The sequence below is a fragment of the Neophocaena asiaeorientalis genome, unplaced genomic scaffold (assembly GCF_003031525.2).
Source record: "Neophocaena asiaeorientalis asiaeorientalis breed wild unplaced genomic scaffold, Neophocaena_asiaeorientalis_V1.1 scaffold141, whole genome shotgun sequence".
NCBI lineage: Eukaryota > Metazoa > Chordata > Mammalia > Artiodactyla > Phocoenidae > Neophocaena > Neophocaena asiaeorientalis.
In genome coordinates this window covers 2,333,492-2,346,054 of record NW_020174267.1, presented here as the reverse complement: position 1 = coordinate 2,346,054, position 12,563 = coordinate 2,333,492, and the positions used below count along the sequence as shown (strand labels likewise).

The window sequence follows — 12,563 nt, the reverse complement described above, 5'->3', positions numbered from 1 at the left end:
CTTACAATTTGATGTTTTGGTTTTTAACGTGACTGTCTCTGCCATGAACTTTAAAAGTCCATTCAGGAAAAAAAATCCCCTCAGTAAATCACTTGATTCTTTTTACTATCCTGAATGTAGTAAGCTCTCGCTGTTGCCTGAACGGGTGGACTAACTACAGGAAACTTTGGGTAAGATTTGAAACTATTATCTACTAGTAACAACAGTAATACAAGCCAGAAGGGCAAGGCAATTAAAAGGGTTAAGAAGTGCAAAGGACTGAGAAGTCAGACTGGGCTTCCCTGGTGGCTCAGTGGTTGAGAGTCCACCTGCCAATGCAGGGGATGCGGGTTCGTGCCCCGGTCTGGGAAGATCCCACATGCCGCGGAGCAGCTGGGCCCGTGAGCCATAGGCCGCTGAGCCTGCGCGTCCGGAGCCTGTGCTCCGCAACGGGAGAGGCCCGCATACCGCAAAAAAAAAAAGAAGAACCAACCCCATTTCATTTTAGAGAAAGTTCCAATCAGATTGGTCTGATTGGAACAGACCTATCCATGTTGACACCGTGTTCAACTGTCTTGCAGGTCCTTCATTCCTTTACTGATGCCGTTTTTGACGAGTGGATGAAAAGATTCAATCCCTCTGCGGATACCTGGCCTCAGGAACTGGCACCCATTGGTCACAATCGGATGTATAACATGGTTCCTTTCTTCCCTCCGGTGACTAATGAGGAACTCTTTTTAACTGCAGACCAGCTTGGCTATAGCTATGCCATTGATCTGCCAGGTAACTAATGCAACTTCTAAATGCGTGATTCGTTCATCTTCTAAAGAAGCTTTCTTTCCTTTTTCCTTTCTTTTTAGTGTAAACCACGACCTTAAATTGAAGTACTCAGGTCTAGTTAAGTTTATTGGCAATTTTATAGAGTATCTATATTTACCAAAATGAGCCTTTAAACTACCAATTAAACATCAGAAAAGGGACTGGTTGGATGACTCTTGTTTTAGAAAACTGAAAGTTGTTAAGAGAACTTATTTCACAGGGAAAGTATCTACACCCGATTTGACAATTCTACTTGCATTAATTGAAAACTGGCCGTGGTTTGAAATGCCTAAGCGATAAAATCAAAATGCACTAGCCACCTATGGATGGGTACTAGCAGGACCTAAAGGTAAGGCTGGCTTATGGTGAGGCAGACGCAGCACGTGCCTCAGGCACAAAGTTCAAGGGCAAAAACTCAGTAATTGAGCTAAGGAGTAATATTCTCAAAAACCCAAATTCATGCAAAAACATCTATGATGAATACGCTACCAAAATTTTAAAGACAGGCTGTCGTTGTTTGTTTGTTTTATATCCCTGCATCAGTTTGTAAGTAGACCAATTTTTTTTCCCCCAGTTAGCCAGTACCACACCTGCTGAATGGGTTTATGAAGATGACAATGGCCTGCCAATAGATTGGGCTGCACGGGGCTTCATGTGTACATTTTTTTTTTTTAATGAAATTTTTGAAGTCATGTTTTTAAGTTGTAGGTGTTTTGTTAGCTTTTCCACCTGGTTCAAAATACGGGAGGATGTTTTGATAAGTGTATGTAGGGGCATTATATTTTTTTATTTGCCCAGTCCCCAGTATAGCGCCATGTGCCATTTAAAGAATCTTAGGACAGGTTGAGAAAGGAAGGTAAAACAATTTTTTAAATCTCTAAATTTTTCAAGAAGCTGAAAAACATACAGCCTATCTGCTGGTGGCATTTCCCCATTGGTGCAAAGTAATCAAGATGATTTCTGAGGTCACGTGTCTCTCTCTCTCTCTCTCTCTCTCTCTCTCTGTCTCTCTAACTTTCAAAGCCTTTCAGACCCTGGACCCTGTCCTTTCTTTTTCCTTCCAGTTCTACATCTACTGCAGCTTACTGATTTGAAGTTTCCGTTCTTTGGTCAGCTAAGGATATCTCTTTGAAACTTTTCTCTTTTCTCTGGGATTGAACATAATAATAATCAGAAAGTTTGGAATGTGCATTTTGACCATGCTTCCATGTCTTCTGGCATCAGCCAATTAACAGGTACAGACCAAGAGTCTAAATATGCCCAGAATGCACTAACTCAATAGAAGATACAAATTACATTCATTTATTGGTTTAACAAAGAAATTTACAATCCTGCCCGGGGAGACATAACTATAACAAAAGGTTGGAGAAGGGAGAGAGGGATTTGGGAATGGAGCTGGGTCTTGAACTAGATTAAAGAGATGGTAGGTCTTAGGTAGGTGAGGGAGAAATAAGGGAGCATTTTAGACTGAAGAAGGGCAGGGAACAGGGCTGTGAAAGACACATGTAGTCTATATAGAGGACCATGAGACGAAGGTCTGGTTGTAGTGGAGGGCTTGGGTAGATAACTGTGAATTAAAGTTGGATTTGAGAGAAGGGCCTGGTTACTGAGCGCTTTAAAAGCTGGGCAAAAACCACGAGATGCCACTCTACACCCAGAAAGCAGAAAGTAACAAGTGTTGATGAGTGTGGAGAAAATGGAATCCTCGTGCACTGCTGGTGGGAATGTTAGGGTAGTCTCTGTGGAAAACAATATGGCAGCTCCTCAAAAAATTAAATGTAGAATGACCATACGATCCAGCAATTCTGCTTCTGGGCATATATATACCCTCAAAGAATTGAAGGCAAGTAATGAGATATTTGTATACCTCTGGCCATAGCAGTGTTATTCACAACAGACAAAGGTGGAAGCCGCCCAAGTGCCCAATGACAGATGAATGGATAAAAAAATGTGGGCGATACATACAACGGGATATTATTCAGTCTTAGAAAGGAAGGAAATCCCATCACATGCTGTAACATGGGTGAACCTTGAAGACCTTATGCTAAGTTAAATAAACCAGTCACAAAAGGAGAAAAACTAGGATTCCACTTCTATGAGGCACCTAGAGTAGTCAAATTCATAGAGACAGAAAGTAGGATGGTTGTTACAGGGGCTGGGAGGGAATGGAGAATTGGGGAATTACTATTTCAGTTTTGCAAGAGAAAAAATTTCTGTGGATTGATGGTGGTGATGACTGCACAAAAATGAATGTATTTAATGTCACGGAACTTAATTTAAAAATGGTTAAGGTGGTAAAATATATGTAATGTGTGTTTTCCCACAATTAAAAAATAATAAGTAACTAAAGAAAAGCTAAGCAGAGGAGTTTGGACAATAACAAAGGCAATCGTTTTTGGCTCCTGAACCAAGAAATGACAGAATAAAAATCTGTGTTTTAAGAAGATGAAGATGGCAATAGATCCTGCAGGAGGAGACAAATTAAAATCCTCTTGGAGAAACACCATTGTGATGAGTCAGGGTCCTCTGTGGGATTGGAGGGAAATAACTAGAAGGACAATCTTACATTTAGAGAAGTGTAGAGTATAGAACAAGAACCCAGTTCAGAGAAACTGAATTTAAGAACAGCCGGCCAAGGATATGATAATTTTGAAGGAAGCAACAAAAAATGAAATCCATGAATTTTGTGGAAAAGTGCTTATAAAATATATTTGAATAGAGGATCGGATTTATCATGTGATGATTCAGATTTTATTCACAACTATTTAAATGGGTCCAAATTCCTTCCGCTCTTGCTATTGATTCTCTCCTGTTATAATAGCCAATCTCATTTGTCTTACTCACTTATCACCCCATAAAAAAGGTAGAGACAATAGAAGAATTTCTAGACCTGAAGGTTGTATATTTTGCAGTTCCCCAGATACCATTTTAGCATGCATTTTTTTACAAATGAGTTTCTAACTCACAAAAGTAGTTATATACCTCCTTGGAGGGTTTATTCTGTATAGGTATTTATCGTAAGAAATTTTTAAAATGCAATAATCTACATTCAAGTAATGGAACGCCATTTCCCACCTCCTCCAGAAAAACAATTGTGGATATGATAAATAGTCAGTAAGGAAGGAGAAGATAAATTTTATTCCGGCCAGTGTAGTTTTGCTTTATCAACAAAAGGGCATGTGAAAGGCTAATAGGTTTATTCTTCCCTTGTCTAAGAGTATTCAGCCGATGAAAATCCCAATCATAGACCATTCTCTTCTGCTTTAATTTCAGTTGAAGAAACTTCAGATTGGACCACAACCCTCTCAGCGCTTATGGGGATGCTGGTGGTTTTGGTTGGTCTTTTTGCACTGCTGCTTCTCCTTCAATATAGAAGAGTCCGAAAAGGATATACACCCTTAGTGGAGACACAGTTAAGCAAGAAGAGATACACAGAAGAAGCCTAGATGCTCACGCCTTACCCTAGAGAAGAGGCTGGCCAAGGCTTAGTTCTGACCCTGACAGTGAGCAAACGAATCCTCACTGTTTTTCCTTTCATTGAAGATCTTTGGCATAGCTCCTCCTGTTGTGGTGATCCCAAATACGCAAGATGCTTAGCTGTAGTTTCTGGTTTGCTTTGTTTATCTGACAAACAAGCTCAAGTGCTTGAGGGTGTCTCTACCATCAAACAAAGGTAGAGCTGATGATGATTGGTGGTACTTGTTAATAATTCCTCACATTGATTAAGCCTCCTCGTGTTCTGAGAGCACCCCAAAAAATCGATAGAGTGGATTCATTGAAAGGTGCAGGTCAGTGTAATTTGAGAGCTGGACAAGATCATGGTTAAATCTTTCTCAGCGCACACGTCTTCATTTGTAAACGGATGGGGGCAGGAAGGTGCAGGTGCTACATGAGTCTCCAAGGTCTCTTTTAGGTGTAAACATCTGTGATTTTAGGTGGCTTCCTGCTCATCTTTCTGCGGCTTCTTTTTCTTCTTTTCTCTTGTTCTCTCCAGCCTTTAAAATGGCCTTGAAGATGAAAATAGGCCTTATTTTCCATACAGGATGGAGAACGAATGAATGAATGATCAATTTGGTTCTCTTTTAGAAATTAGACTTTACAGAGTTTATAGAGAGTCTGCAGTTCTTGACAGCGGAGCTATGACCAGAGTCCATATTCCTTTGCTAGGGAGCCTCAGATGAAAACTTATTCATGCATTTGGCTTATTTTTAAGAGTTGACTTTAAATTCATTAATGCTGCCCTGTACTGACGTTACTTACAAACGCTAATTGCGTCTTATCATTTAAAAGCAAACCATCCATACAAAATACAACAATTCAGAATTAAATGGCTATGACCCACTAAGTAATCATCAGATTATGAGAGATGAGAATGAGGCAGGCTTTACGAAAATGTTTAGACTTATCAAGATGATCCCTACTTCCGACGAGTTAACATTTTTTGAGCTCTTAAGACAGTTTCATCTGTTCATGTCTGGTATCCATGCAGTAGGAGTGAAGCCACCGAGGTGGCCCTTCTGTCCACTCACTTCAGCTCCTCTCTACTGGAATGGATGTGTGTGAAGAATGGGGCTTAAGAGCACCCTGGAGCCTTCTCCATATGGGGGGGTGGCTAGAGGGTGCAAGATTTACCAATACCCAGTGTTATTCCCCGGAATAAGACTGCAGAAGCCAGAGAAATGGACAGAGCTCAATCTGAACTGAATTTGAGTGAGTCTCATAAAGTATATCTGAGAGCAGGCTCAGCAGAGGAGAATCAAGACAGCCCAGAGTCCTTCATGGGGTGAAGCCCTGCTTGGATCTCTAACCAGCGCCACATGCATAGATCTCAATGCCTGCCTTTAATAGAATTCATGGCAAATTCAGCAACGTGTTATTAACATGGTCCACTCTGGCAGGTTTATTTTCTGAACTCAAGGTTGTTGGGGAACACATTTTTACATCCTGTTTTTAAACCAAAAGAGAAATATCTTAAGATGAAGATATAAGTGCGCATGGTAGGTATGTTCCTGAAAAGTTGTGTATAAATCAATTACACATTAAAAGCACCAGGGGAAATTACTTTTTATGGATGAACTATTATGAATAATTCTATAAAGCACATAACCACCTCTAGCTTATCCTTCGAGTATATCAGAATTTTCATACATCATATTCTCATAAGATTTGTTTAAAAGCAAGATCTATCTGCGGCAGAAATAAAGACTAACCATTTACACTTAGCTCCTTTTAACTATAGTGTGTGCAACTTTTCATAAATGTTATGTTTTATGATGCCTTCCTAAGAGAAATAGTTTCCTAATTTTGTAGCTCATATTAGAGTAATAAAATTTTCTAGAATTTTCTAACATGACAATAAATCAGTGACGACTGCCTTTCAGCAAATCTAAAGGTAGAATAAACCTGTAGAGTAAAAAGTTGGTATTTACTCACAGTGAATACTATGTAGATAAACTCAGAAAATATCACCGAGCATTATACAGCCATACGTCTCAATGATGGGGGGAAATATTCAACCTTGAAGAAAATGAACAGATTGCTTTATATGCTTCTATCTGTAGTATTAGAAAAATTGTGTGTATATGAAGTATGATTTTAAAAGAAACGCTTCTTAAAAGCTAACATTCAAAAGTGAAATGAAATCCAATACCATCTTTCCTTTGTGAATTAAATTCTCTTCTAATTCTAAAATTCTTTGACATAAATTTGTGTCTTGCTTAGGATTTAACATTGCTAATTATAATAATCCTAATCTCACATTAACAAGAAGTAGAAAACTTACTCAAGGGGAAAATAAAAATAAATATTGTTTTGCAGATTACTGTTTGTCTCTTGGGGGCTATTGTTTTTTTATTTTATTTTATTTTATTTTTTTAACATCTTTATTGGGGTATAATTGCTTTACAATGGTGTGTTAGTTTCTGATTTATAACAAAGTGAATCAGCTATACATATACATGTGCTCCCATGTGTCTTCCCTCTTGCGTCTCCCTCCCTCCCACTCTCCCCCTCCCACCCCTCCAGGCTGTCCCAAAGCCCCGAGCTAATATCCCTGTGCCTTGCGGCTGCTTCCCCCTAGCTATCTACCTTACTACGTTTGTTAGTGTGTATATGTCCATGACTCTCTCTCGGGGCTATTGTTTTTTAATTTGTGAACGTCAATTCCCATCTTTTTGGCACTCGACATATACATGAAATTTTATGTATATACATAAAATACATAATAACTACTTCACTTTTGAAAATAAGTCCTTAAACTTGGACGGCATTATGCTAAGTGAAATAAGTCAGACAGAGAAAGACAGATACTGTATGATATCACTTATACTTTGAATATAAAACATACAATAAAGTAGTGAATGAAACAAAAAAGAAGCAGACTCACAGATATAGAGAACAAACTAGTGGTTACCAATGGGGAGAGGGAAGGGAGGAAGGGCAAGACAGAAGTAGGGGATTAAGAGGTACAAATTGTCAGGTATGAAATAAGCTACAAGGATATATTGTACCACATGGGGAATACAGCCAATATTTTATAATAACTCTAAATAGAGTATAACCTTGAAAAATTCGGAATCACTATACTGTATACCTGTAAATTGTGTAATATTTTATATCAATTATACTTCAATTAAATAAAAACGAAGTCCTTAAATATGCTGGTGTTTCTACTTTCTATTGAGTTTCTAAGCAACTGCTACTTCCTAGCTCTCTATGATATAGGCAGGAAGAGGAGATACTACCCCTTTTCCCAGGTAAAGAGTCATCTCTGATGTCCCTACAGTCTAAAGACTGAAATTGGAGTGGGGGGTGAGTAGGGAAGCCACTTGAAGTCACTGTCCAGGGAGGCAGCCTCCTCCTAGAGGAGCCTTCCAGCTCAGTCAGCTTGTTGGAGACGCCCCGAAGAAGGAAATTAGAGCCAATAGATGTAATGGTTACATGGCGTTTGCTTCCACTTCTAGACTTGAAGCTTCTAGAGGTCAGGTTGTACAGCTCTCTGTACAGCTCCAATGCCATTGTATCAAAGCACTTTAAATAAATAGCTAGAAAACGGTGGTGGTTAATTGATACAGGCACATAAAAGAGCAAATTCACCTCCCCCACCCTACCCCCTGCCCCCTCAGTGGGAGGTAGCTACTCTCTTCAATGCAGTGGCAAAACCCAACTCTTCCTATTTCTCCAGGGCCTTGTTCATCCTGATTACTCTGTAAATATTTTTTGAATGCATAAACCAATCTCAAAGTAGAACTTTTTTTTTTTTTTATTTTGTTTTTTCAAAGTAGAACTTTTCATTCAGGGCTTCTGGCATGTGTTTTGACATGTACTGGATAAAACATAAGATGATGGGGTTTTGTATCGCTGCCATGAAATGAATAGCAGCCTATCTTTCAGATTCTGAGTTGTGCCTATGCTAGATAGAATTTTACTCCATACAACCTAATACGAGGGGCTACTTCTCAGCCATATTTTCTTCTTGGGTGTATCTTTTCCCTACCATTGGTAGGCCCTAATTCTACCATTCATACGGACAAGAGTAGAAAGTTAAGACCTCACAGTATCATTATAGGGCCTTCCACCATCTGATGTCTTAAAAGCCTTGTTTCCATGGAAGGAGTTATTGGGCAAATGATTTAGCCAGGCAAAATCAGTGCCTTTCTTACATGGATGGACCCATTGGTGAAACTAAAGAAATTCTCAAAGATAACATGATACTTTACTTATAATGGCAGTTCAAGATGAAAATAATTCCTGTGAATTTAATTATACTTGTATAGGTAGTTTAATGAAATCTTGAAAGCAACACACAAAATTGTGAGCAATAGGATAAAATTTTTGAAAGCTAAACAAAACAAACAAACACACAAGCTTCCTATTCAAGGCCTGAATGCTCTGTATATCATCACCAACAGTATTTCTATTTGGCAGAAACCATTAACCCATTTATGTTATTTGCCACGTTGATTCAAGCCAGAATTCTTGGATGTAACATGACGGAATTTGGTCCTTTCTTCTAGCCATTCTCTGCTCCTTTGCTGGTTTATAACAAAGCTAAAACTATCACAGTGTCTCCCAAACATAACTGAGAGAAGCTTAAACTTGTCCCTTTTTATTAAAATACTAGAGATTTCACTGCCAGAGTAGACACTCTGATTACTCATTCACTTTGTATGTTATTGGGTGTTTCTGAATTTGTAATGAGCACAAATGACCACTTTGATTGAGAGGAATTAGGCTCACAGTAAAGCAAAACCTGCCCTCTTGTGTTGTATTAGAAAATCGCACAATTTTGGTAAAGTTCTTAGAGCTATTTTCCTCTACCGTTGTTAATTGCCTGGGGTCAGAGAAAAAAACAAATGCCAGAAGGTTTGCCATCGATTCAAAAATCAGAACAGATAAAGCACAATATTTAGAAGGAAACGATTTCCTGTGAAGGCAAGGTAATCATATAATTAAAGCTCTTAGACTTTCCTTTCCAATGTACTTTGAATGTTAAATGTTCCCCTGCAAGCCATAAAACTCTGGGTGAACATTTCAGGCCACTGGGCAAAACTCTTTTATGCTTGTCAGATACACAGAGGGTATAATTTAGTCAAATATTATTTATAGGATCATACTGCAGCTGGAGATAGGGACTACTTCTTTTTCAACTAAAAACAGTTATTGAGGGTTTCCCTGGTGGCACAGTGGTTAAGAATCCACCTGCCAATGCAGGGGACACAGGTTCGAGCCCTGGTCCGGGAAGATCCCACGTGCCGCAGACAACTAAGCCCACGTGCTGCAACTACTGAGCCTGCGCTCTAGAGCCCACGAGCCACAACTACTGAGCCCACGTGCAGCAACTACTAAAGTCCGCGTGCCTAGAGCCCGTGCTCCGCAACAAGAGAAGCCACAGCAATAGCCCCCACTAGCCACAACTAGAGAAAGCCTGTGTGCAACAGTGAAGACCCAACGCAGCCAAAAACAATAAATAAATAAACAAAATAAAATTTTAAAAACCTGTTACTGAGAAGGTGGTAAATTTCAGTAAAGTTTTTAGAAAAAATACTGGATCAGTGAATTGAAACCAGATATAAATATCTGAATTTGGGTGTAGGTGTGAGCAGTGTCAGAAAATGTCCTTTACTGTGGAAAATTCACTTTTCAGGACTGGACTATTGGCATGGTGGTACCAAAAGCAAATGTTTACTTGGGTGCCCACAGTGGCTTATCTTATATTAGGTGATTGCAAAGATAAAGAATCTCAAATAATAAAGAAAACATGGTCTCTATCTAGTTTATGTGAAGCTCTTTCTTCTAGTATGTACACCCAGGTAAAGATTAGAGGGGGGAAACAGGCAAGGCATTTGTTTGCTTATTCTGAGAAGTTTTGTTTAAGTGAAAACATTGGGGCTCAGATTCTCCAGCTGGCTCTATCTGTTATTCTCTTTCTCTGGTGGTTCTCTCTGAATGGGGATTCCAGACACGGTGACAGTAGCTGTTTTTATGGCGAGCAGGGAAAAGGAAAAAAAAAAAAAATCCTCAAAGCAGAAACGGGGAAGTCAGATTCAAGACACTTAGAATGCTGCAGTCTTCCCCGGAGGAGAATCATTCATTTACTCCCTATCGATAAATATGCTATTATGTGGCACACTTTGCTGAAAACTTAATTTCCAAAGCAGCAAGTTTATTATTTATATTTCTACTTAAAGTCTCGTTTCTAATATTTCTGCTTCTTTAAAAAAGCAAGTTTTGGGGACTTGCGTGTGGTCCCCCACAGCTGTACGTCCCAAATTACGATTCTTTGCTGTTTGAATAAACCTTGTTTTTCTGGCTTAAAAAAAAAAGCGGGGGGTGGGAGTTTTGTCTTGACTATTGCCACTAATCAGCTTTTTCCTTCTTAAAAGAATATCTGTATTTCAAAAATCTTGCATTACACACCAAGGAGTGATGCTCAGCTAAGCCACACATGTGTCGATGCTTTGCCTCCCAAGGAACTCAAGCGACTGATCAGCCTTGAAAACAGAGATGTAATCTCAGTCATAATCTGAGCAGTACCGCACCACTTTCTCCTCTTCAGCTGTGGCCAACACATAACTTCCAACCTTTTCGGCTCTGAAACTCTGACGTGAGCTGCACATTTTCTTTTCCTTTCAGGCATTTTACAATTCTGAGGCTTGTTAACATTTTATAGACTCAAGGTCGTTTTTCTTCCTTTCCGTGCATTTCTCTTTCCAGCCAGGTGCTCTTATCAAGATGCTGGCGTCTTTGTGTTTTTAACACTTTTCCTTGAGACAGTCCCAACTCTTTGATCCTGTGCTGAGTCGGAATCGTTTGCTGTCAGCCGTGCCCAGCGGAGATCTGGTGCGTCCTGGTGCTGCTGTCTGCCAGCGCCTGACAGCCTCGTCGGGCCTCTCCGACAGTCAAGGAGCTCTTCCAGCCCAGTGACATGCAAATTTGCTCCTTTTCTGCTGTAGTTTGTCACAGCCCACATTTTCCACCTTAGCTGCACAAAGGCAGGCAGGATAAAATCGTTCTGGGGTTGATGCTGGCCGCAATGTATGTGAATTCATTGTTTTTAAACAACAGCTACTCGGAACATCAAATTACTGGGAGCTCACCTTGCAGCTAGGTGGCAGGAAAACTACCTGCTTTTCTGTTTGCTGGAGAGAGGATGCCACCGAGTGGCTTTTATCACAGGGCAACCTGCTCACCTGTGTTGTAGCTGTCAGAGGATAAGAACTCCGTGCCTCTGGAAGTTTTGCTGAGACTTCTGGGTATGTACCTAACTACACAGAGTCACGGGAGAACAGAAAGACTCTGCAGCTCATTTCCTGTTTATATCTGTCAGCTTAGCCCCACTAGAACTTATTCCCTTCCTCTGTACACTAAAAAGGTCATGAAAAAAATATGTTATCTAAAAAGCCCACTATTTTTTCCCCTATTCAAACCACCAGTAAGTGATTTGACCTTAATTATCTCCCTGTGTGAAACCTCTGGCAGTTGAAGATAAGGGTTCTCAGCTCCCGTGAATAGCACCGTGTTTCCTGAGCCCGGTCACAAGTCCGTGTTCTGTACAATCCGAATATAATTCTCTGTTGACACTTGGCAGGTACATTTTCTTGCCCTTGGCACTGGTTCAGTGGTTAGGGAGGGCTCCCAAGGGCTATTTTCAATGGCAAAAGGGCACTTTGGGGATGAAACACGAACTGGCCTTGGCTGGCATGGAAGTGAAACATATTAAGAAAGCTATTTTTTTTTTTAATTAATTTTTGTGACAAAACATATATAACATAAAATTTTCCATTTTAACCATTTTTAAGTGTACGATACAGTGGCATTAAGTACACTCACGATGTTGTACTACCATCACCCCCATCTTTTTCCAGAATTTTTCATCATCCCAAACAACAACTCTGTACCCACTAAGCAATAACTCCCCAATCCTTCCTTTCCCTAACCCTGGAAAATTTAACAAGACTTTGGGAAGTCTCCACCGTCTCTCTCCTGGTACCCTCAGCTCTGTGATTTTGGTGGAAACCTAATGGTCTTAAACCAATTACTCTTTTCCATAACCTTGGCTGCAGCGTTTCAGCCGTGAATGCAAAACTGATAGCCGAAACATCAGAAAGGGACTTTTACTGAGGATTCTAGGAAATAAGGCCAAAAGTCATGGTCTCGTCCCTGAGTGATATGGTGGGAAGATGTGAGGTCTGTAATCACAGCAGCCATTTTATCTCCTTGAGGGAGTGTTTGAAGCAGTCAGAGAGTACCCCACTTTTTTCTTA

At 39.9% G+C, this 12,563-nt stretch overlaps 1 protein-coding gene across 2 annotated transcripts in view; it reads left to right on the top strand.

Moving 5' to 3' along the window:
- DCT (dopachrome tautomerase) overlaps window positions 1–4,572 on the top strand; it is a 30,697-nt gene extending 26,125 nt beyond the window's left edge. The window contains exons 7-8 of one of the 2 annotated variants that reach the window (XM_024755271.1): window positions 561–762; window positions 4,072–4,572. In XM_024755271.1, the coding sequence (XP_024611039.1) occupies window positions 561–762; window positions 4,072–4,244 (375 nt within the window). In that variant the 3' untranslated portion in view covers window positions 4,245–4,572. Of the gene's footprint in view, window positions 1–560; window positions 763–4,065 lie in introns of both variants that reach the window. The other variant, XM_024755270.1, reaches the window with a different exon arrangement.
- Window positions 4,573–12,563: the final 7,991 nt, after the last annotated feature.